The following is a 25,393-nucleotide window of genomic DNA, read 5'->3' on the forward strand; positions in this document are numbered from 1 at the left end:
CCCATAACAATCCTAAATGTGTTAATTACTCCCAATGTACATTAGCTAGTTCCTCCCCAAGCAGTCCGTTTTCAGCTGCCTTCCCAGCCTTTCCTAACACCAAAACACCTGAGGTTGCCCTTCCCTAACTGTTATCTCGATTTAGTCAGTGCTGCTCATCAATCTCAAACACTACTGCCCGCCTTGAAGAAATGAAAACCAAGTCCAACTCCCACCCAAACCTTTAACCGTGTGATCTGCAGGAAAGCAGACAACATATGCAAACAAAATCAATTTGAACTTTCATTCGAAAGACACTATACATATGACGTCGGCCCCAGCATACTTACCATCATTAACAGCTCTTTCTCTGCTGGGTCTGCTCCTTTATCCCTCAAACATGCCATGATCTACCTGAAAAACCCAACCTTGACCCTGAATTACAAAACCATCTCCAAATTACCCAGAAAGAGTCATCATCGCCCAACTAGTACTTCAATTACAAAAAAAAAATGGTTAGATCATGCCATGCTCATCAATCATATTCAACCTCCTCAGGCCCCACCCTGCCCTAGATCTCTCCATTCATCCAGCATGGGTCGCATAGTTAACCCACAATCCAACTTCAAACTCACTGGTGATTGTCATGGCAACTAAACTTCGGAACACTGACCCATTCTCTCGTAGAACAGCCTCTTCTTTAAGCTAATTTAAAACTCAATTGAAATCAACCTTTATTCTTCAGTATTTGTGTCATCCTGAAAGTTGCCCTTCTGTTTGTTCTGCTCGTATATTTTTATGGTTTTTTGGCTTCTGTTGTTTTTAAATGTGTTCTTTCATCTAAATGGGGAAAAAGTCATCTATGCCTTTGCAAATCTTGCAGCTTGGTTTGTCTTTAAGTATGGTAATTAACTTAAAAAATATATTACTAATTAACTTTGGTTTCTTTCTGCTAGTATATGAATAGAAACATGAATATGAACATATGATTTCATCTTTTTGTTCGGTGTCATCACTTTTAGACATGCACAGTCACCAGGCACAATGCACAAACAAAACTTCAAAAATATGGTGTTCCCCCACATTCAAAGCTGTCAGACCACCAATGTAATAAATTTGTTAGTCGATTAGTTTTGATTAAGTCGGACCACCACCAAAAGAAACCATTCAAAATATACATCTTTTTGGTTACTTCCAGGGGTACCTAAGAGGACAGATAGTTTTGTGCAGCTTGGGAGACGTCATTTTCTCATATTTCTACCTCTGTTGCCCTGGACTATCAAAAATAATTGGGATTTCTGGAAAGGCGTGTTAATGTTGATGTAATTTTTCAATGCTGTAAGGACCAGGAATCAAATTCCATTTACCTATGGTGTATTGGAGTAGAAACAGAAGATTCAAAACCTGAGCAACTAAAACCAATCTATCTGCATGATCAGATATTACAAGCATGTTTTCCTGCTTCCTTAAATTAGATACTAAAAGCTAACCATGTTTCACAACCATTATCATTCTTTCAGAAAGAGAGCTGAAAAGGGCAGCTGAAGCACTTGCTACAACATAGACTTCACTACTGCCATGCACAAGTCTGAGTGTTAAAGGTAATGACACAGAGACACATGCAGTGATCTGTCTTACCCTGGAGGTCTCCACAGTTTCCTGCCGGGTGGCAAAAGCTCCCGTTTGTTGAGAGGTACAATCCCCATGGCCGCCTGCATGATCGTGATGAATTTCTTAAACTTCATATTCTAATTCTCCTCTAACTGTAACAGCATCACAAACACTTGACTGCTGCTACACTTCCATTGTTTATCTTCTAACAAAGTGCAAGACCAGATGCAAATTTAGAGTCTCCACAGGATCTCCTTCCGCATCATCAAGGCTACAAACTCGTCATCACTTTCCACCTCATCGCATCACTTTCTCCATGACAACGAGGCACAGCTTCAGCACCCACAGTGGCAAGGTCTCCGTGCCGTGACGACTACGAGTCCTATCCTTGACTGCTGAATCTGACAGATGTCCTTTTGGCTTCTCTGAGTGAGGGAGGATAAAAGAAAAACAAACGGCCACGTTCCTGCCAGGCGGTGGGCTGGCTGAGAGGGGATGACAGCACGTCACTCTTACATAATTCTGGAGCTTCTCTGGACATTACACTAATGAAAATGCAGCCTCTGCCGCTGCCACCACCACCACCACCACTGCTGTTGCTGCTTCTGCTGCCACCACTGGGATAATTGTGGTACTAAGCCCTGACAGATCATGTATGCTCCCCGCCCCCCTCCTCGTATAATCCCCCCATCCAGGCTTAGCGTTCTCGCCATTTACACCCGGACAGACCAATCTATTTCACCGTCACATCCTCACACACCCATCTAACCCGGGCTGACCACGAAACACAGGCTTATTAATGGCAAAATGACTACTATCAAACAATTCTGTGCCAATCACTGACGTGCTTTCAATAGCTTTTGGACAACAATGAAGACCTACTGTATGGCTCAGAAGAATAAGATGTATCAAGCTTCGGATACACACACATTACATTACAGTAATCCACATACAAATAATCAAACTTAAAGTCACATGAGTGCAATAAAACTCAAGCCTCAATCTCTTTTGAAAACTTAACTATAGGGTGAAAACAGACAAAACTGGCTGTTCTAGCAAAATATTAACGCCAGCCCAGCTCATTACAACATTACAATGCACAACACAACACTACAATAACACAAAAATGATATGAATTGTTTTTTGTAATTTTTTGGGCAAGGCTGCTGAAATTCGGTCACATCGAGCAACAATAATTAAAACACAGCCATCAAATTCATTTCAGTGTATCACCTCCACTTTAAATCTAATCTCACCTGCGCACTCAGACTCAGACTGCACCAGCATAAACATTATATTTTACAACTGCTCAATATTTTTGTCAATAACTTCCATAAGGGATAGCAAGAGCATCCCCAACTCACTCTCCCTGTTTAAGAGCACACTTCTTCACTCCTACACTTGTGCAACCCCACCACGCATGCCACACAACCGCACAGATTAAATGTCTGTATCTTGTAGTCCCAGAGTCACCAGCTGACAGCAGGCTGCCATGTCCTGAGTGGTTTGAAATAAATAAATAATCTCTCTGGCCTCTTGATGAGCTGCCAGCCAATGCAAACTCTGGACAGGATTTATATCCCAGCAGCTTGGACGTCTGGATTACGGTTCTGGATGGTCGTGCCATGAGAGCTGCTGCAGATTTCACCGAGCAGCAGAAATCCCACAGCACTTCAAGGGGGGCTTAAAATACCAGAAGCACAGCGGGGGGAGACACAGACATACCAAGCATCCATTTTTGAAAACACTGGGTAACAACAGCACAAAGGAAAAGAAGGAGAGCGGTTTTTTAAGTTCACTCCATATGTCATCTTTATCAAAAGAAGCACAGATAAGGAGCCTCTTCTGGGATGAAAGCACAGAGGAGACCAACCCATTAAGCTGTGCAAAATTCACGCAGCGGCATGAGATTCACAGGCGGTTTTATCATAATCCAACACCTTACAGTAATCTCACAGAGAACACTGATCCAGTCTGAACTGCACCCAGACAGTCTGTATGTGTGTGCGTAAAGATACAAACACTACACCAGATGAACATGCACACAGAGGCAGATATCACATGTGTGCACATCTGGTACTTGATGAATGCAGCAACCCATAACCTAAAGACCTGTAATATTTCTCTGTTTGTGTTAAGTGCAGTCATACTTATTCTGCACATGCTGGGGTGATTATTTTGTTTCTACTGTTGGTAAAGAGAAATTAGCGCTATAATAACACCACTATAACATCTCCTATAGTTAAGAAACTGAGATGTTTGTCACTCTAACAAATAACATTTACTTCATAAGCACAGAATAAAACTATAGCAGCACGAGTACTTCATAACTTGGTTTTGTTCATATCCACAAAATACCTCAAAGTTCTCTTCTGAAGTCATTTTTTCCAGTCTTATGCTAAGCTAAATTCATCGCTAGATGTAGATTTACATTTATGGTACAGATATGAGAGTGGTCTCGATCTTATACTTTTATTTCCTAGAATGTCAATATATTCCTTTAAAACAGAACTACTGTGTCTTAAAAAAATGTAGTGGTAAAAATTCTAAACCTTCTGGAAGAATATACTACAAAAATTGCAAAAACTATACAAGAACTACCAGAGATGATCATCAACACTGAAGCTGTATGGAGCATTTTAGCCTCTTTCAGCTCATTGTTTAGGTTTCATGGAACACTTCCTGTTTTCGTCAGTCTATGCTCTTCCGACTCAGCAGGAAGCTGTTTAAAGGAAATGCTACCACCAGACTATGAGACCGTATATTGGACTTACATTCATCAAATGGACACTTGGATGATAATGTAGTAAACTGTTTTCTAACTCACTCACCGTATTTATTTCATAATGCAATAATGTTTTTTAAAAGAAATGTAGAAAGCCAGAGCTGTTTTCAACTACTAAATGAGTCTGTCTGCTTCAGTCTGCACTCTCAAGTACACTGAAACATTGATGGAAATCAATTTGACAGTGCGTCACAGTACCTTTTCTTTTCATCTTTCACTGCAAGACTTCACACACAAACACAGACTTCATGCTTTATAATGCAATGCCATCGATTTGGCTTTGCACAGATAATTAACTGATGATGACTTGTAGTCATTTCCTATCCAAGATTTGAACAATATTTTAAGCTTCTTGGCTCGGCTGAAGATGCATTTTCATAACTACAACATGAACCATTTTCCCCACGCTTTCCCACTAATCACTGTTTGACTCATTGGGAGCAGTTTGTATAATATTTACAGTGCAGGTATATTCATATATACATAAACTGTATTTTCACTAGCGTAGTTTGTCTAAGTTTAAAGAGAACAATTCAGTCCATTTTGAAATAGTGGCTTGAAATACTCACATATGGATATTATATTGTTCAGTGTGTTTTCACTCTTGAAAACTTCACAATTCAAAGCGTCACTTCTCTTCATCTGTATTTTTTCACTGTGAAATTTACTCAAGTAAACATTCTGAATGTGAGCTGCATCAAACCTGCAGAATAGAGCTTTTACTGCTTGAAATTTTTCCTTCAAATTATGAAAGGAGAGAGATTCATTCTTGCGGATAATTCCTTTGTCACTGCAAGTGTTCAGTATTTAATGAAGTTTGAGAGTGCCTTTCATTTTTTTTTCTTCAGCTTACACAGGGTGAGCAAATGCAGCTGGAGTTGTTTGGCCTTCTAATGCCTTTACATAAGCGGTTTGTTTCTCGGCCCCTTGTCACATTTCCCCACGTGATGGAGTAGTGCTGTAGTGCTGCATTAGTAAGGCCCAGGGCCATTATGCAATGTCCATATGCAATGCATGTGCGAGCCAGATGGAGAGACACATGCCACTCACAAATCTGTGATGAGAGTGAAGACAGAGAGAGTGGGGGGGGAAGAGACTGAGTGTGTGCACGTGCTCTCCACAGGTATAATCCAGATCGACAGGGAGCAAGACCTGGGGAAGCAAAGCAGAATCAGGAAAAACATGACATATTACAGTTTTGCTTTAAAAAAAAATGCCTGTTCTCACTGCTGCAGGATTTTGTTGTCAAGAGAGTGGAACAATGCAAGTCGAGGAATGTGAGAGCAGCTCACATTACATCCAGGTCTGTCCCGCCCTGCTGAACCCACCACAACCAGGGCTGTAACTGTAACCGAGTTCACTGAGGAGAGGACGTGTTTTCTGTATTGTCTCTGGGAATTTGGGATTTAATGACCTAAAGAAGAATTTACTTTCTGGAATTACCTTCTGTGAGTTTTTTTAAAGGCTCATTCTGATTATTAGCTAGAATCAGTATCAGCCAACAAGACAGCAGGACAAAGGGCTTTACATTACCTGTATTCACATGCCAATGTCATTTATAAAGCCGGCCAGGCTATTGGGGGTAATATGACAAATGTACAGTCCACAATGTCTTAGAAGGGATGGGGTTGTAGAGAGGGAATTTGTATTGTTGACCTTATATTTGTAAATTCTGGCTATGTGGCTCTAATCACAACTGTAAATATGAATCATATCACCATGATGAAGAAAACAAAGTTAAAAAAGTGGAAAAAAATCCACTGAATATTTTGTCCAACCAATTTACATTCAGTTGCCAGTTTATTAGGTACACTTTGCTAAAGCTAATGCAGTCTGCAGTCCTGCAATAAATCCTTCCTTCATGAAGCCTGTGGGTTACAGGTTGAGGGGAGGTGCTGACTCAACTGTGCACTCACTTTGGGGGACGTTGGAATATTGTAAAGAATACGGTATAGATATGAACAGTGCCCCGAGATAACTTCTGTTATTATTTGGCAGTCAAAAAAACTGCACTGACCTGAGTGTAAATTAGGGTGGGGTAAACTACCTCTCAGTGTAAGGAAATGCAATTTCAACAATATAACCTTTCCTACATGAAGGTGGTAGGCAAAGTATTGCTGAGCAGAGGTCATTTAAGTTTTGACTTAAAAGCACTAGCATCAAAATAATCTTTAAGCACCAAAAGCCAAAGTACTCATTATGCAGAACTGGCATCATCTTAAAATAATGTAGGCCTTTATTATATTACTGGATTGTAATAACTGATGCATTAATGTGTTGGCTGGTAAAGGTGGTTTAACTGCATGATATAGTTCATTTTCTGGTGTAACTTGTGAACAATACATTTTATCTAAAATATTACGTGTAATTTCTTTGTTGATTATATTTTACTATTTTAAACTAAATCTGCAAAGTATCTCGGAACTAAAGTTGTCAGATAAATGTATGGGAGTGGAAAGTACAACACTGGGCTCTGAACTGTAGTCGAGCAGGAGCAGAAAATGGAAATATTTAAGTAAAGTATTGGTACTTTAAAATTCTGCAGTAAATGTACTGAGTTCATTTCCACCGCTGCATTTTAAATAGATATACACGGTACACTGGGAACTGAGTGCACAATCTACTCCTGCTGTCAGATACACAAATATAACAATGAAATGGTGGGAGGGAAAGTCAAGTCTCACAGAACGGAAAGTGTTCACTCAGTCACTTTCGGCTAAGTTGGAGTTATCTGTGACTACTCAAAGTAAGTCATGAGTTACACTGTACTGGCTGTTAGCCAGTAAATCCACACAGCACACAATTCAGATACACAAGAAGCTTCATAACAACATTAACGCCAGCCCAGCCCTATTTGTGTCTCTTACGTATTTACACTGGAGCTTGTAAAGTTATAATACATACACGCAACACAGAGCAGGCTCGTTATCAAAAACACTGGGGCCCGACACACCGCGGGTCACGTTTGGCCAAAAGCTACACCTACCTATAAGATACACGCGAAAATAACAGACTGCTGCCTTTAAGAGCACGATAAAATATTGGCCTTATTAAGCTAGTGAAACCATATGCCTGTTAGGTATCAGTACAATGCCCTGACGAGGCGGGCAGCGCAATGAAGCACGGTGAAAACATGTCGACATCCGCGGCGAACAATACGTGATCTACTTACCAGGTGAAACTCCTTCGGTTTCCTGTTTTTATGTGAGCAGAAGTTGATCCGAAAAGTATGAGTGAATGTGAAGGATGCAGAGGACGATGAGTTTCAACGAGAGCGAAGTTTTGGTGAGTTGTTTGCTTTCGAAAGCTCCTAAAAACGATTTCCTGGTTCTCGCAGGTATGTGGGCGTGGCTTACAGACTTCAGGTGTGGTGTTGTGTGCAGGGCTGCAGCACTACCGTGGTTTCACATGTGTGGCCCTTTGGGTGCGGTAGGAGGTGTCATTCTCCTGAGTCACCCATCCTGTAGCCTTAATGTGACAATGACTCAGTTTACTGTTGGAAATCAGATTACCAAAGGTCAGTGAAGGCGTGAGTTGTGTGTGTATCTGAGACTGATATGAAATGACGGGATGTTATTCACCCCAGTAATTAACAAATAACTAATGAAGTTTCGGGGACCCAAAACAGTTCAAATTTGTCTAAAACATTATAATTTCTTGTTTAAATGTCTAATAAATGAATAAATAAAATGTGTGTCCTGTAAAAATGTCTAATTGAACAAACAACTCAAATGCTAACAATTTATCAATATATTCATTAGTGATTATTTCATTAATCACTGAAAGTGATCTTTAAATAGGCAGTAGAAAGTTTATACTGAATCACCACATCAATAAATAAGTTGTATTAAAAAGGGATCACATATAACAATCGGTTATAAACAGGATAATTGATGATATATATTGATGCTAAATGTGCAGAACCACATGTGCACATGCGTTTCTTTGGTTCTCTAAAATCTCAAGTCTCCAGTTTTTCTGTCTTTCAGATTATAGGCTCCTGTGTCGCCTGAGAAAGCGTGGATAATAATAACAAACATGCATCTAAATAAAACAAGGATGTTTTTCTTGTTTTTATCTTTGTTTCCCTGAAGTTACGGTGTTAAGACGGCCATTTACAAAATGTTATGTTTAGTCTAAATCTAAATTGCACTCATAATGTTTACCTTAGAATGTTTCTTGCTTACATGTCTATGAATATTCACATTATGAGCTGTTTAAAGCAAACTACTTGCTGTTGTATGGACATCAAGCTTAACTTTGCCCTGCAAGATATGAAAATTCTCTTTGATTCCCCACTTGTCTTTATGCCATCTTGTTTATCACCTCTTACAAATTACTTTGAAAACCAATGCTGATCAATGGATAACCGCAGCAATATTCATAAACTAAATGGTTCCACTTCTGCACGCATTGTTTGCTACTACTCACATAGTGCACATGTGCAAAAGCAACAGTGGGATATGATTTTGGCACTCGTCTGACTGGTTTAACATGTTCAGGTTATTAACACTCTCCAGCAGGTCTGAGGTTAGAGAAGCCTAGAAAAAGCTACAGTTAGTTTACTTTTCAGAATGAAACTCAACTCGAGCCCTGCTCCACTTCTTCCATAATAAGGGGAAATATTGTATAGTTTTTATATTTGCTTACAGTAGTATTGTAAAGTTTAAAGTGTGACAAAATGTAAATTAAAGTGCCATCTAGCCCAAAAGTCACACTATAAAATAGAGAATAAGTAAATATTTTGTTAAATTCCACCTCTGGCAGACGTTTTCATCCCAGTCAGATTAACCTAAATCCTCTAAACCTGCAGTGTTGGCTTCACACTCTGCTCTGTAAAACCTCTGAGTGGGTGAAGACAGACACAGAACGTTACTGCACATTCAGTATTCAATGGACCTGAACCAGACAGATTCATATTTAATAAAGTTAGATGAATACAATATATTTATTCAGTTTACTGTAACTTTTGATATTATCCAGAAAGAAACAGTTAACTTTGTAAACCAAAGACAATCATTTTATGATGCATTAGTTGTATGGACAGTAGTAGTGGACAGGCCAGACATGCAGACATGCAGAGTAGAGACAGAACCCGGCTATCATCATCTACTGCATCTTGCTGTATCATTGTTGCGCCCTCTTGTGTCTGAATTAAATATGACAACTGATGTGAGTGAGGCATAAGACGTTATTCATGGGTTTTTTTTTACTCTTATAAAACTTCATAAAATTTAACCTCATATAATGTCAGGGCCACGAGTGTATGCTGCAGTTTTTAAAAAATGTAGTCCCGCACTCAGATATATTCGGCATATTTTTTTTCATGTTGTTGTTCAATTTCTCTTCTCTTATTTGTGCTAGAAGATACCTTTCCACAGTGCTGATGCCCTGGTGTGGAAAGGTACCTCCCACTATTTTATAATGAAACTGCACACTATCTTTAAAAACATGCTGTAGTTTACATATATGTTTTTTTTTGTGGGTATTTTTCTTGAGATTAAATAAATACTTATTACTTTAATACCAAATATTGTCTGTGCACAAAATTGTAATAAAAAAATCAAACAAACATCACATTAAATATTAATTTATTTGACAAATTGAAGTTCAAATTATTGCTATAATACAGTTGAAGGCCTGTAAATCTCATCAAACACAGATTTTCAAACATCTGGAGGCATGTGGGCAAAAAGAAGGCAGCTGACATAACATACAGTCTGGTCTCTATTCACCTCCAGGATTCAAAACAGTGTATGACAAGCATTAGTTTTAAAAGATCCCAGTAAAAATGAAATGTATGTTCTCTAGAGAAATGACACAGGTGAAGGACCAAAAGTATTGATGTTGGTCGATTTACATCCTGTAGGGTATACAGGTAGTAAAACATGAAATGATCTCTCTATGACAATAAACTAAGCAAATATAAGCAGCTGCATGTTCAAAAAAATACACAGAAGATATAGAATAAATTAATTATTGTAAAATCAGTCCTATATAATGTTTCTAGGTGTACAACACACACATCACTCGTGCACATTTCAGTGTCTTGTCAGACAAATTGACATTTTTCCTCCAGATTCCAGAAAGCATAATGAACACAGCCCTGTATAATGATATTAGATATGATTTGAAAATAACAGCACATGATTACATTTTCTGTAGTTGATTAAGTTCCAACACAGTTTTTTCGTTGAGGGATCCAGCCACTCAGAAATGTGAACATTTGCAAAGAAAATCACATCAGACATCTGAGAGGAAAAATCACACTGAAACTCGTTTCTTTATTTTTAGCACTGTTGTTGTTAGCAGCAAAGTGCGCAATTACAGGAGAGGAAACAGCTTGATAGTGTTTTACATTAACACAGTGGTTCAGTGAGCTTAACACACATGAACACATACTGTATCAAGTTGATAATAGGACTTCTATAAAAGAACGAGTGATTTGGCACAAAAAGCACTATGCTCACAGGGGTGAAACTGTTACTGCTTGTAGTTTGTCTAACATTTACACTGCTGTGAGGTCCTGATGTCTCCACACCGTGGGACCGGGAGGTCAAAGCTCAGCGGTACACGTGGTGGGAGAGGAGCCATCACTCATTTCTGCTCACTAGAGAAGAAAAAAAGAGGATTTGTTTTTCTCTTTGTCATTTAGGTAACAAAGGATAACAATTGGTGTTAAAAGTTGAAGTAATACAGGCTTTTGCAATGTAGACACATACAGAATGTTGAATGAGTTTACCAGGCGCAGGCTCAGGGGCTCAGAGATTGCCTCATAACCCATCTATGATTCTACGCCATTATTTTCTTTCAAACACACGTTGGTCTTTTGTAAACTCCATTCAGTAAATACTTTTGCTAACTGATCCATTATTTTTACTATTTAATAAGTATTAAATATTTCATATTTTATACAAAGAAAGTGGATAGTGTGCAAATCCAATCCCAGCTGGGTGCAGTGAAGTAGCATGCAGAGGAAAAAGAGAGGTAGAACTAGAGCTTAGAAATGATTTATGCCACACTGGAGTCACAGAGCGGTGTCGGGTGGATGGCAAGTGTACACCAGAAACCACAGATTAGGTTTAGGCAACAAAAGCTGAAGTGAACATTTTAATCATCCTGGAAACATTCATTTACTTTAACAAAGATTTAACCTGACAGTTAACTTAAGTCTTTGTTTTTATTTGATAACGGCAAAGATTAGCTGGTTAAAACCATTGACTGTATGTAAAGATGGATAACATGAGAGCCAAAACATCTCAGTCACCCCCTGGTGGCTGGCTGCAATACAGGTTAAAAAACCCCTCCCCCCTCCATATCAGCAGAAGGCACATAGGCCAAACTGAAAACTCAAAGTACATGTCAAATAATTTTTTTCCCCCAAAGATAATTACTTATGTGATGCTATAAACAACTGTGGAATGTCATGATTGACAGCTGAGCACCTCACTGGCATCCTGCATTCCTGCAACTTCACCTCTCAATCACGATTCTGCAGACTCTGGAGGAAGTGGAGACGTGTCGTCCATCTTTACGTATGTCAATGATTAAAACATATAAAGATGCTCTTATGAGCCTTTAAATAAATGTTAACAATAATTTGATGGGGTAAAGAACACTTCTGTTCCTCTTTTGTAGACTGAATTTTATATATATAAAAAAATAAAAATAGGTGGAAATGTTCAGATCATTTCTCCAACCAATTAAATATAAGATAAAACAATTTTGCTGTTGGATGAATTCAAGGCCAGGTTTTCACTTTCACCTTCACTGTAATTTTTGAATCCCACTGTCTACTGTCGGAGGCTTTGAGAGTAGATTAACTCCGACGTCTGCAAGCTTCCCACAGAGCCTGAGTAGAACTGCTTAATGTGGGCTGAAGAACAGCTTCAGATAAGCCTGAATGAGGATTTTGTGGTTATGTAAGTTAAGTGCCATAGAAAAGGGGATTCGTGGAGGTTTCTCAGGCTGACACAGACGTAAGGACGGGGGGGGTGCAGGAGATGGGATTGGCTGAGTCATACTGTATAGACGTCACAGGATGCCAGTGGGCTCCCAAAGAAAAACAAGTCCCAGGAAGATGTAAGAAATTGCATGCTGGGATAGCGGCAAATGACAGGGAGGAAGATGTAAGCATGTGCAGACAATAAGGTATAAGGACCCTGTGTCTTTTTATTGATGAAGGTTGATGTCATTTGCTGCTTACAGTTTATGGCTGGAACACAAACGACTGATCAACTCCAGCTGGGTCGCCTGGGTGAAACTGTGTGACACTGAAAATGCAGAGACACCCAGTGACCCCTGGATTCATTGTGACGTTTCCAAATACACCAGATACACTCGTACAGCAAATTATTATGACCACAAAGGTCAACTATTTTGGTTTTGTTTTGAGAAAAACAAATCATAGAAAGGGCTGAGAATACAGCTGTACTTTTAAGAAGAAAACTGGAATTTTCAAGAATATTTGCTAGATAGATAGATAGATAGACAGATAGATACTTTATTGATCCCAAGGGAAATTTAAGCATTATTAACCCAACCATTTGAGAATTGTAGAGTAAGCAGTAGGTGATAGCAGTCTGTCAGCTTACATGTCAGAATGAGGGAAGAGGCTGAGGCAGGCTCTTTTAAGACTTTAAGATATTTAAGCCTGATTAGTTCATCACATGACAAATTAATATGAATTACAACAGACAATTTTGAGTAGCCTGATATCTACTTTTTTTCTCAAAATATTATGATTTTGTTCTCAAAATGTAGGATTTATTTTCCCCAAACTGTGGCTCCAATACTGCAGGTGGCACATTTAAATACTGGTACGTTTATTTGCTTTCTTGATGGCAGTTCAATGGAGGAAGTTTATACTACTCTCATTTCTATTTGCTAAATATGATGTTTCAGCCAGCAGATTAGCATCTAAGATAAGTGGCTGTTGACTGCTAGAGCGTTATAATGGATACCACAGTTTTTCTTGGAAGACCTGCCCTACTCTGCCTCTGATTGGTTGCCTTCGTTGGTTGCCTCAACAGCCAGAGGTTGGTGTGAAACTACAGCACACAATGTGCTGCATCAGTATTGCTGCTGCAAGAAAAAACAGACACAAACGCTTATACAGCAGCTGCTGTGCTTGACTCAGACTTTTATTCATAGTCATGCCTACCCGATGCAACCAACGAAGGCAGCCGATCAGAGGCACAATGGGGCAGTTGGATCCATCATATCTTGGCCAGGCCCGTTAAATTAAGCTACATATGTTACATAAGTGTAACTGACAGGATTTTCAGCCACTCTCATGTGGTGGTTGCTGCTTGCTCCTTTCTCAGCGGTTCTACTCGGGCTTTGACCATATTTGGATTTCCTGGTTTTGGTATCTGACAAGATAGTAGCAAATGTCCTTCCTTCAGAACCTTGTCAGTGATATTAAAAATGATATCTCTCAGTTTGTCATCTTAATAACCTCGTAGTTTCACAGCACTAAAAAGCTTTCCTTATGGCATTACTGTCTAAATTCAGATTTACCTGCTCTCCAGTGAACAATGGCACATTTTTGTAGCTGTCAGACTACACTTCATTGCAATTTTAGCACATTCAGATTATAAAGGACAAGGTTGGTGAGAGTCTATATTTTTCAAGGGACCGAAAGTTTCATGGGATTCGTTCGACAATGAGATGAGTTGAAAATGTTTTCATGCAGACTATTTTAAATAAAACATGTCATACCAAGTAGACGTCCAGTTCAGAGTCTGATTGGCTCCTGCTGAGAGGCGACAGAGGATCATCCACAGCGATTGTCGAAGTGGAGGCTCGTCTGTCATCACTGCAACACAAAAGTACAACTGAATATGGCGTAAATATGTGTTGATAAATGATTAATGCTGTTGTTTCGTTGGTGAGTCTCAATGATTGTTTTTGTAAATTAAACTTGTTCAGATTTTGCCAGTCCATATAGTTTTTAAGTTTAATATGCAGTATTAATATATTTATTAGGGAATGAGAAGTGATCATATAAAGATGACTTGTTACTCCACAGAGCTTAGATGAAAGCTGCACAAGTAAAATACCAGTAGTTGAAGTCCTCTTCATCATTTCTGGGAGGCTCCAAAGAGACAGCAGATTTTGGCAGAAGATCTGGTTGCTTGGAAGAACTGTAAACTGTTTCAAAAAGCAGATCCTAAATCAGAAACTAAAAAAAAAAACCCTCAAAGCTGCTTCTACAGTTACAAAGATGTTGGCCACTAAAGGAAAAATAAGCTTACAGTTTCCATCCAGGTTGTCCATGCTTTGGGCCTTCTTCTCCTCCTTCCTCTCATCCCTCTGAGGCGACAGAAACTCCTGAGATGCTGACTTTGCTGCATAAAGGGAACTCTTCTTCCTCCTTGAAGATGCTCCTCTTAAAGCTAGGAAAAATAAAGAAGAAAATATTTTTAAAAAAGTGAAATATGCAGAATACGGGAGTTGTGTTAGTGACTTACGATGAATCTTCTTAAATACGACTGAGCCCATGAATTTCAGAAATCTGGCAGCGTAAAAGCTAGGCCTGTGAACCGACACCGTGTCCTGAAAAACAAAGGAAGCTGTCAGACACACACATGCACACACACTTGTGCAGATCCATGTGCATGTACATGGACATGTATGTGAGGAGGATATGAAGCTATACATACTCCATCATGTACAAGAGCTTTCCAGGAGTGTTCCACCTTCTTGATGAACCTGAAAATAATTAAATTAATATGACAGATAACATTTGACACTCGTCACCTGTTTAATTTCGGTAATCACACTGTATACTGTATCTATGTACTGGAGTCTGGTAGTACACTGCAGACTTTGCTGACATATTATGTAACTTTAAATTAAAAATCACTTGATACATCTTTAATTAAATCAAGTGAAATTGATCTTGAAATGAAAAACAGAAATGTTAAAGCAGGAGACAAAAACATCGCTGAGAGGGAAAACAGCAGGAACAAACAAATTTTATTTATTTTGTGATTCTATTTTGAAATGTTTATTTCTAATTGATTCTTTAAGAAAGAATAAGGAAAAAGCAAAGCAAGCGAAACCAAATTTATTTTGTTCTTTTTTTCTTTTTTTTTACTTTGAGTTTTAACATTTTTATTGACTATTTTACAGCTGGTTTTAAAAACACACTTAATTATTGAATGATTACAATGAATCACTGAGAAGGTCTAAATGTAAACATTAAAGACTCCAAGTGCGTATGTCTGTGTGTGATAGCGTGTGCTCACCTGTATGACTGAAGGATGTCGATGAGTCCCAAGAAGATGAGAAGATTCTCGTCTTTATGTTTGGCAGGAATTCCACCCAATCTGAAAAAAAGCTTTACTATTGAATTTTAGTGTTTTTAATAACACAGGGATGATGCTTTCCTAGTTTTTGGGGAAAAAAACAAGGGAATAATGTTTACAGTAAAACACTTACGTGTCGTCATCAGCCACCGGTTCAGGGTCTTTCACGTTTCCTTGGATGGACTCTAGAGCAGTGGAGTAGAGGACTTTTTGACCTTTCCTGCTGTCACAACGGTTTCCTCTAGTCAGCGGTTTCCGGTCCAAAACGTGAATCCCAAGCAGGAGACTGTAGTCCATGATCTTAAAGCTCTCCAGGACCTGACCAGAGACAACCAAATATAAGCAACTTCTAACTAAAAGATCAATTAAAGAAAATCTAGAGAAGTTAAAGTCGAAAGTAAATTAAGACAACAGCGCTGTCCTCATTGTAATAAGTTGTAATAAAGGTTATTGTGGGCTGATAAACATGTCCCGTTATAAAGGCTCCCTTGCTAGTTTTTATTTAGCTCCTTACTTGGAGATCCCCTGACTTTTAGTCCCGCATTACCTTGAGGTTTCATATGAAATGTTTCATCAACTATAAAATGAATTACTATGAAATCTGGTACACATGCCAGCCTCATGGTAAATGTAAGAACTTTGGTGATGCCCTAAAAAGTGCTTTGGTTTGTGACCTTTGTGGTTTGTGGTTTTGTAACCTGCAAAACTATATGCTGCAAAACATTTCCATCAGCCTCAGCAGTGCCTTGTGTTCAGTACTAATTAGCAGATGTTAGCATGTGAAGATGCTAACCCTCTTGGTGTTCTGAGATCTACACTCTATCCCACTGCAGTAGCATCAAGCAAATTTAGTATGCATAATTACATCTTTTTCTTATTAAGTAAGAAACAACTAAACATGTTCATGGACAGGCTTAGTGTATAGAATGGAACTGGGACACACAATGTGACACTACACCTGGCTTTGCTCCTGAAAGAGCACATAGCTTATCAAACATGACCTCTGACCTCTATGTAATGTACAGTAAGAAAGCAGAGAATTTCCCTCATTATTATAGCCACTATTTTGTGGTATTATATCACCTTTTAGTTATCTCTGCAACTCTTTCACTCTGAGATCCTGTCAGTTTAATAATGAAAAAAGTAAAATAACACATAAATGCAGTACACTTTTACTTGAAAAAAGCTTTAAATTGACCTCCCGTCACCCTAAAAACCTCCAGTTAAAAGTACAAAATCTGGTTCTGCATACCAACAGTCAATCAATCCCTGTGACCAAACACTGATGTCATGAGGTAAGTCCACTAAACAAAGAGGCCCTAATACGCCCCGACGGCCCAATGTGTGCTCCAAGTCCAGCTGCTCAGCCTGATCATGTGAGTCAGGTGGCCTGCTCTGCTGCGTGTTAATCCTCCAGCAAGGTGCCACCGTTGTTCCACTCCAATGAAATAACAGGCAGGCGATAATGAGGCCAACATAACAGCTCTGTGCTGGACAGAGGGAGTGTAGCTCACTGAGGTGGGCTGTCATGGTTGCATAATGTTATCAAAAAGCATGATGTGGTGATCACTGGCTGAATTTCATTTCATTTCATTTTTTATTACTATAAATTAGATGTCTTTGGCTTTTGGACAAGATGAAACAAGATGATGTTAGGAAAATTTAAACTTGATAATAAAACTAATTATCAGTTGCAGTGCTTGTCTTATTTCAGTTTTATATAATGATATGTACTGATGTTTGTTGGCCATTCAGCCTTGTAATTCAAAGTCCTTTCCTTTACAGCAACATTCAGGTCACACTGTCAGCTCTGATGCAAGATATCTCATCACTGAACAGATTGCCAGGAACTTTTCCAATCACATTCCTGTCCATGAATTAAATCCTGATGTGTTCAATGACCGTATGGCCATATCTGTAGCACCACTCTCAGGTCAGGATTTTAGTTATTACTTACATTCTAAGAAATTGTCCAGATCATTCAGCCTTCAGCTGTGTTTGTTATGTATATATAATCAATATTTTAACTTCTAACTTATTTTTTTTTTAGCTTTGATAAACAAATTTTATAAACATGTGAACTTTAATCATGCAACATTTTGCTTGTGAAATGAGTATCACAGAAAGACGAATAATTTAACATGTAAAACATATGGAACTCAAATGGTGAAATACCCTGAAATATGATGATATTTTTTAACAGAGCAGACACTGTATAATACAGATTACCAACACCATGACTGACTGCTAAGAGATTAAAAGATTTTTGTGTGAACACACCTGGCAGTCCCTCTGCAGGGTCTTCATCAGGGCATTGTAGGTGTCTGAGTCGAAGTACAGGCCATCGTGCATCTCCTGAAAGTCCAGGTCCTTGAACGTGGGGGAGGGCTTGGCACGTTCTTTGCGTGAGGCACGACGCTTGTATGAGGAACCCTTCAGGTCATACTTGTAGTGCATCTTCATGGCACGTGGCAGCACATTGTTCATCACCACCACACGGACAGTGATGCCGCTGCACTGGATGCAGTAAAGGCCGTAGAACTTTGGCAGCAACGTCCTTGGGTTCTGATTCAGGTTCTACAGTAACAAAGACAAGTCAGATTGTTTTTTGAACTTAACTGTTAGTAAATCTACAAAAAAGGAAACTACGATTTATATAAATAAACCCAGTAAGTTATTTGGAAAATTCAAACAGCACATGCACACACGGGAAAAACTGTGTGCTGCTTCACAACAGAACATTCCCAAAAACATGGTGTTGGTTAGAGGAGAAAAGTGAATACCAATGAGCGGCATGTAAAGGTATGGTCAAACTGAAATGTTTTTCAGTCACCTGTTTATATCTAATACACTTAGGAATGATCTGAAAAACCAGCTTTTCTAACTAAAAGTACACAACACTTACTTGAGTAACATTTCCTACTTTAGCAAAGTGTGGGAGGGACCTTTGAGAGCAACTCAAAGTAGTCACATATTCTGTCCTGAGCAGGACGTAGACATAACCTACAGCTACTCCACCTCTCATTTTTTAAAGATTATTATAATGATTTTGCCCCTTTTGTTCATTTCACTTGGGGGGAATGTTTAATATTTGTTTACATAGAAACCTTCACTTTTAACATTTTGATACATAAGTGGGATGTTGTGAAAATGTAGTGAAAGTTTCAGGAAAAAACTTACCATATAGTAACCAGGAAGAAGCTTTTGCAGGAACTCTGCCTCTTTATGCTGCACCGTCTTAATGATGAATTCATCATCGCTGGTGAGGTAGAACCAGGAACTGCTGGCACCGGGGTTCGCCAGTTCGATCAGAGGCTCATTACAGATGGAGTACTGAAATTCAGATTGAATTGCAACGTTGTTTCAGCATTAGCAAGTGTTGCAATCAACTCAACTGAAAGTTCCACCCATTGTGCTGAATCAGAGTGATGATGATATGAATCCTCACACACTGACCAGATAATCATCTGGTTTAATGCCGAACAGCTCTCGGAAGTAGCGAAAGGCCAGTGGTGCGTATGTTTTCAGTCGAAAATCTGGGAAGTGGTGCGCTGGAGTCAAGTTGCTGCCTTCACTGGAGGACATATTTGAATTGGAATAAGAAAATCATCAATGTAGAAACAAATAAACAAACAAACAAAAACAAACTGCTATAGTTCTTTGTCATAGAAGATGTCACAAAGCAGGAAAAGCACATGTGTAAATAATGAATTGAATGATTGTTATAAATAACAGTCAAGTGCTTCTCGTGCTGTGACAAGTCAAACAATATTCTTGAAATGTAAGCACAAGTAAACAGGTTTTATATTTCCAGTGACTTTTCTATTTTTCTTTACATTAATAATAATCTGTATATTGCCATACCTCCATTTTTGAATATTTGATACCGCTTAATTGTACAAGTTCTCTAGTTTTCTAGTAATTTCCTATAAAACAAAGCACTATTTCTGTTTGGTAAACAGAAGTTTTAGGTTTTGGTCAGGGATAAGATATCACCAGAGAGGAAAGTACGTTTTTTTAATTTGGCTAAACTGGTCTTTCAAATTTAATCTGAAATTTACTTTAAATATCATCAACCGTATAATGTCAACAATAAAAATGTGGAGTAATGAGTGTGTACCTGGGCAGGAAAACACTCTCCACCACAGAGAAGTCCTGCATGAGAACATCTCTGTCTGGTTTAGAGCTGAGGTTCCCCACAGCGTAACCGATGCCCAGCTGGATGGCGCCTTTCAGGACAGATGCCGTCGGCTAACAAACGATAAAGGGAAAGAAGAAAACATATTTGTCTATGAATTCTTCTTTTAGATAGCCCAAGCTTTCACTCAAATCTACTGAAAACTGTTTTCAGCAAAGCTGTGGCTCGACGAATGGCTATGTTGGTCTTGGTCAGCCTGTCCAGCCAATGGTAACATTACATTTATACTTCTAACTTTACTACTCTGCTTGTTCCACCATGAAGCATCAGTTTACTATCTGCTCTGAGTCAAATGCTAACAGCAATGTCTTAGCTGATCAATAACTTTCTGAAAACAATACCATGCTTTCAATGGCTGAGACAGTTTATCTCAAGGGAAACTTGAATGTGTGTGAAAAACTTCATGGAAATCCATTCATGTAGGCTAGTTGTCAAGACATTTTACTGAATGTCAGGGGATCATAAAAGTCATTAGGATTCATCCTCTAGGGACCTGAAGATGCAACGGAAATTTATCCAGTTGCTGTTGAGCTGCATTGGAGGAAATGTCAGAAGGCTGGCAAAGCAAATCCATGAGAACTCATTCAATAGTTTTGTAGACGTTCCAGTGGCCAAAATGGTGGACCGACTGACAGACTGACATTGTTATATATGTTTTTTCACCTATCAATGATAGAGAATAATTAAAACCAACACCTTTAAACAAACTGCTTACGGTGTAGTCATTCTAAAACCAGCACTTCATAACCACATTAGAAACATATTTCATTATGAAGACATTTTGAGGTACCTCATACAGTCTTCATACATAAAATCATTTCCTCAGATAAAATGAAAATTTTATCTAAAATTTTTTCAAAATTTTTTCACTTAGCTTATAGGAATTTTCCTCCAACAAACACAGCAGCAGTGAAACTTCTCTGTAAGCCAGATAATAAAGCTGATCAACTTATCACCCTGTCCATCACCACACTGTTCAGCAGCTACCAGCTCTGTTACACAGCACAGCTGACTAACTTAAAAAAAAAATATATTAACTGTAGTTATGGTGTTGCTTTTTATTTTACTTTGATGGAATTTCATGAACCCTTAGATTTTCACTAACAGCAACATACAAAAAAACTGAAAGCATATTTCTGAACTAAAACTGTTTGTATGAACTACACTTCAAGATATTATTTATAAAAATTGGGTTTCAATAATTAATATGTTTACCTTTTTATGATCCTTTGTTACTTTAGAGGCTTTGGTTCCTCTTCCGCTACTGTCAGTACCAGTGGCTGACATCTTTTGGACAGGAAGAACTTGATCAGATGGAAGCTCAGATGTCCTTCCTCCAACTGTAACTTTGACTGACTTCCTTTATTCCCACTCAATGATGAACAACCAGGTGCAGAGATTTACCTTAGATGAGCTTTACCAAAGCTGCATTTTGCTGATATACTGCTCCTGTAAATGCGGGTAAGAGAAGAAGAGTTACGGTGTGTGGCATTTGCATCAATGTCAATAAAAAGCAAGCATCAGCTGGTGAAAAACTGAACAGCTATGACTGATTATCCAAGTTGCATTAGCTTCTCAATGCAACAATCAACAATCTCTTTCTTAGTTAGTATGTCTAGTTCAAATTTTCATTATTCTGTTAACTTCTTTCATATCACTTACAGAGCCTCCAAATGTGCAGACCGTCTGGTGAACTGCTAAGTTCTGACAGACCACTGGTGTTGGTGTGAGACTTTAGCTTCCCCACAACAACCGTTAATCCTAATTAAGAAGGATTTTAAAACCATTACACACCAAATTCCCATGTTTTATAACAGTGCTCAAAGAGGTCTCTGTGCTTTGTCACTTACACATATGATTGTCAACACAGGAGTTGCTGTGGTTATTGCTGCAGGTTTAGGAATGAAAATGGTACAAGTTATTTCTGCTAATTATGGATTATAAGACAAACGCTGCTATAACAATCAGTGGTAATTAGCAGCATCTGTCTGCTACAAAATAGCACAATAATAAATAGGCTCTACAGAGGCCAGATCAGGGTCCAAAATGCCAATGGATTCATCATAAAAACTGCCACATTACTTAAGTCAGAAAGTGCATCCACAGAGGAACAATACAGCTCAAACTAACCCATAACCAGTATTTGCAATTGATCTTTAAATAATTAAAGAATTTAGGAAAATACAAAAACAAATACTAATGATTACTCCCTACAAAACACCGTAGAAAGTAATGCAACGACAGAAAGATTTTTTTTTAATACTTAAGCACAAAAGCAGAAACTACTTGTGTGCTAATGCAAATATGCCAATAATATACATTTTTATCTTTATACATTAAATTATGTTTTAACCATTTTTTAAACATAGTGTACCACACATTTTCACTTTCTCACTTCAGCTACATGAATTCATCACTGTGACAGAAATACAAGGATTGTCTTTGTTTCCTAAACATACAGATTCCTCTAACATATTGAATGTCTCTCATTTTGAAGTGCTGGATGCTCTCAGGTAATAAATTATTTAGCAGTAAATGTGATTATTGCCCTCTTAAAACCTACCAAGTCTCTTAATTTTATAAATAAATTACCCACCTGTTTATTAAGTAAATTAATAGGATTTATTTAATAAACAGGGGGGTAATTGGCTCTGAAATAGTTTAGTTAACATTTTTATGGTTCACTTTTGAAGTATAAAGATTTAAAGAATTTATTCAGTGAGTAATGTATGACAGTATGAGTGAACAATATACCATAATATGGTATGTATATGGTATGGTTGTTTTGAGACACTTAATAATTTCTAATGATAAAAATCATTCACAGAACAGTTTGTACTATCTGTCCATAGGATAAATTTATTTTTTTAAAAAATTGATAATTTACCATAAATAAATACACCAAATAAGTACACAATAAATAGTAATGCGCCTAACACTGAGCCTTGAGGAACTCCACTAATAATTTCATGCAAACACTAGCATGTGTACCATAAAAAGTTGCATTCTTATCAAAACCTCTTTACGTGTATTAAGGGAACTTGCAAACTCCAGCACAAATTTGCCCCTGTTTATTTTAAGTACTGCCTCAGGATGTGGTATTGTGGTGTGACTTGAGGAGAATGAAACTGTTTCATAAGCGTCATGATGTGAGAGCTTGTTTCTCAAGGATTTGACTTGCATTTCTCCAGGTTGTTCACATATTTTAAATGGAGGCTGCAGAGATCAAGAAACCAGCTTAGGATTATTTCTTGTCGTAAACAGACTTTGTGATTAGTGGTTAGAGTTGTGAATGAGGTTAATCATATTTTCATACATCCTGTCTTTGACAGGCCATTTCTGGCTTCCTCTGCTGCACTGTACATATTCAAAACATGCATGATGTAACAGTGCAACTTGGGCAGAGCATGCTGGATTAAGCATTTGTAAGTGCATTAGTTTGCCTTCTGCATAGTTAAAAAGATTAGATGTGTGGCTTTCCATTTAAACATGATGACAAAATAAGTTCTGAGTCTGCCTAATTGCACACAAAGATTTGACTGGTATGTTAACACTAAACACCATAAACACAGTCTTCAGCATCTTACAAAATAAAGTATGATCCATCCTCAGTGGTGATCACCATCTTTCATTTTACTATACACTTCATTCAATCAGCGAGGACAGGATGAAGATTAGCCACGCCTCTGAGTATGATACATAATTTAACAGCACATACAGCCTCCAAAGTGACAATAAGGTTCAATCAGCACCTCTCGAAACCATGATTTTAACAATAGGTAAGCATTATGACCTCTGTGAAGGTAGGATGTACGTCGGGACTGTATTTGCACTTGATCTTTAAATAATTAAACAATTTAGGAAAATACAAAAACAAATACTAATGATTACTCCCTACAAAACACCGGCTACATGAATTCATCACTGTGACAGAAATACAAGGATTGTCTTTGTTTCCTAAACATACAGATTCCTCTAACATATTGAATGTCTCTCATTTTGAAGTGCTGGATGCTGGTGCTGGAGGACAGGATGAAGATTAGCGATGCCTCTGAGTATAATACATAATTTGTGTTACACCACATTAGTTTTAGCCAGGTGTATAGGCTATCTAGTGCACATGTAACTTGTCAGGCTCAAGTGAACTAAGGTGAAAGTTTAACTCACACGTTCTCACATGACAAACCTTTGCATGTATGTAAACGATGACAACCCCATCCACTTCATTGCTGACATTTTACTTTCTGTCTCTGACTGAAGGGAAGTGGAGCTGATTTCCTCTTGTTATAAATCACCAGCTCATCTTTCTCCTGAGCAACACAAAAACAGCCCATGCAACTGCATGACACTATCATTATTATTATTAATTATGCACATCAGGAGATAAACAAGTGCAAACCTACAGTTGAGTGTAATTCATTCAAGAAACCGAAATTAAAGTTAAACAAGTGGCTCCATTCTCACTTTATATAATATTTATATTACAGTTGACAGGAAATGCTGTCTGCCTTCTTACCTTAACAGGCATTGTACTTTATGAAGATGGTGAATGCAGGTCAGTGACACACTGACGGGACACCGATGTTGTGTGATGTAAACTGTGTGGCAGACTAACTGACTGTGGTGAGGTGAGGAGCAAAGTGCTGCAGCGAGAGAGCATCTTCACCACTTCCTCTTTCTCTCTCTCTCTCTCTCTCTCTCTCTCTCTCTCTCTCTCTCCACCCACCTGTTGTACAATTCCCCAGTACCCATGAGTTGTTGTTGTTAGTGTTGCATATTGAATTCTGTGGGAGAAAAATGTTAGTAAGACCAGCTATATAACAATTTCTTCTCTTTCTTTTATTTTTATAATTTTTTTTCCTACCTGTTAAGTGGCTTCTCCATGTTGCCCCTATAAGTGTGAGTGTGTGTGGTTGTCTGTCTTTGTGTGTCAGCCCTGCGACTGACTGGTGACCAGTCCAGGGTGAATCCCATCCCTACCAACCGGGATGAGCTCCAGCACCTCGCCACAACCCTGACAGATAATCACAGAAAATGGATGGAAGGGATTCTGATGTTTGTTGTTGATCTTTTTTTACTTTTTATATACTTTTCAACATGTGTGTTGTCTTTATGTTACCTTTTCAACATGAAAAAGTTAACAAGAACAATTACTGTATTGTAAAAAAAAAAATTAAGTAGCCTTGCAACTATGTATTTTGTCATAGGAATAACATTGTGGTTATGATAAATGGAGAGATGACAAGAAATGAAGGCTTATGTGAAATGCTATATGACACTTCCTCAGCTGGACTTGAACTAGTGCTTGTACTTCTACTTCACTACATTTACCTGCCAACTGTAGTTAGTGTTTACTTTTCAGAATAAGATTTAACATAAAAGCCAACATATAATAAGCTTATAAGAGTTCATAACAGTTGACATGCTTATAGTCAAATAAAATAGTGGTATTTTATGATGAATGTTAAGATTAGCAGTTCATCCTTCTTGTCTCCTCTTCATCTA

The 25,393-nt window shown here is 38.2% G+C and overlaps 2 protein-coding genes across 7 annotated transcripts in view; both read right to left on the reverse strand.

Annotated features, from left to right (window-relative positions):
• The window catches only part of tjp2a (tight junction protein 2a (zona occludens 2)), a 34,023-nt gene extending 26,270 nt beyond the window's left edge, over nucleotides 1–7,753 (reverse strand). The window contains exon 1 of one of the 2 annotated variants that reach the window (XM_046374792.1): nucleotides 7,548–7,753. The gene's annotated coding sequence lies outside the window, so the exon portion shown is untranslated. The remainder of the gene's footprint in view (nucleotides 1–7,547) is intronic. The other variant, XM_046374793.1, reaches the window with a different exon arrangement.
• A 2,181-nt stretch (nucleotides 7,754–9,934) lies between these two features.
• pip5k1ba (phosphatidylinositol-4-phosphate 5-kinase, type I, beta a) lies at nucleotides 9,935–24,516 on the reverse strand. Of its 5 annotated transcripts, XM_046374802.1 has the most exons (16): nucleotides 24,405–24,516; nucleotides 24,075–24,226; nucleotides 21,293–21,337; nucleotides 21,104–21,175; nucleotides 19,811–19,941; nucleotides 19,147–19,264; nucleotides 18,871–19,023; nucleotides 17,971–18,267; nucleotides 15,824–16,008; nucleotides 15,631–15,711; nucleotides 15,043–15,091; nucleotides 14,851–14,935; nucleotides 14,635–14,775; nucleotides 14,440–14,530; nucleotides 14,099–14,195; nucleotides 12,660–13,749 (listed from the first exon to the last, which is right to left on the reverse strand). In XM_046374802.1, the coding sequence occupies exons 4-16, from the start codon at nucleotides 21,173–21,175 to the stop codon at nucleotides 13,669–13,671; spliced, it is 1,581 nt and encodes a 526-aa protein (XP_046230758.1). In that variant the 5' UTR covers nucleotides 21,293–21,337; nucleotides 24,075–24,226; nucleotides 24,405–24,516; the 3' UTR covers nucleotides 12,660–13,668. The 5 variants fall into 5 exon arrangements, with proteins under 5 accessions (XP_046230760.1, XP_046230762.1, XP_046230758.1 ...); XM_046374804.1 differs by lacking the exons at nucleotides 12,660–13,749; nucleotides 24,075–24,226 and adding exons at nucleotides 9,935–10,985; nucleotides 12,582–12,648 and having other exon boundaries at nucleotides 21,104–21,337; XM_046374803.1 differs by lacking the exon at nucleotides 24,075–24,226.
• Between the last annotated feature and the right edge of the window lie 877 nt (nucleotides 24,517–25,393).

The sequence above is a fragment of the Scatophagus argus genome, chromosome 20, assembly GCF_020382885.2.
Source record: "Scatophagus argus isolate fScaArg1 chromosome 20, fScaArg1.pri, whole genome shotgun sequence".
NCBI classification, from domain to species: Eukaryota; Metazoa; Chordata; class Actinopteri; family Scatophagidae; genus Scatophagus; species Scatophagus argus.

Excerpts from the sequence above, each read along its gene's own strand:
- pip5k1ba (XM_046374803.1), bottom strand. The coding sequence starts at position 21,175 with ATGTCAGCCACTGGTACTGACAGTAGCGGAAGAGGAACCAAAGCCTCT. Across the intron at positions 18,268-18,870 it reads TTCTTCCTGGTTACTATATG|AACCTGAATCAGAACCCAAG; the intron begins GTAAGTTTTTTC and ends TTGTTACTGTAG. Across the intron at positions 14,196-14,439 it reads GAAGAGGACTTCAACTACTG|TGATGACAGACGAGCCTCCA; the intron begins GTATTTTACTTG and ends TTTGTGTTGCAG.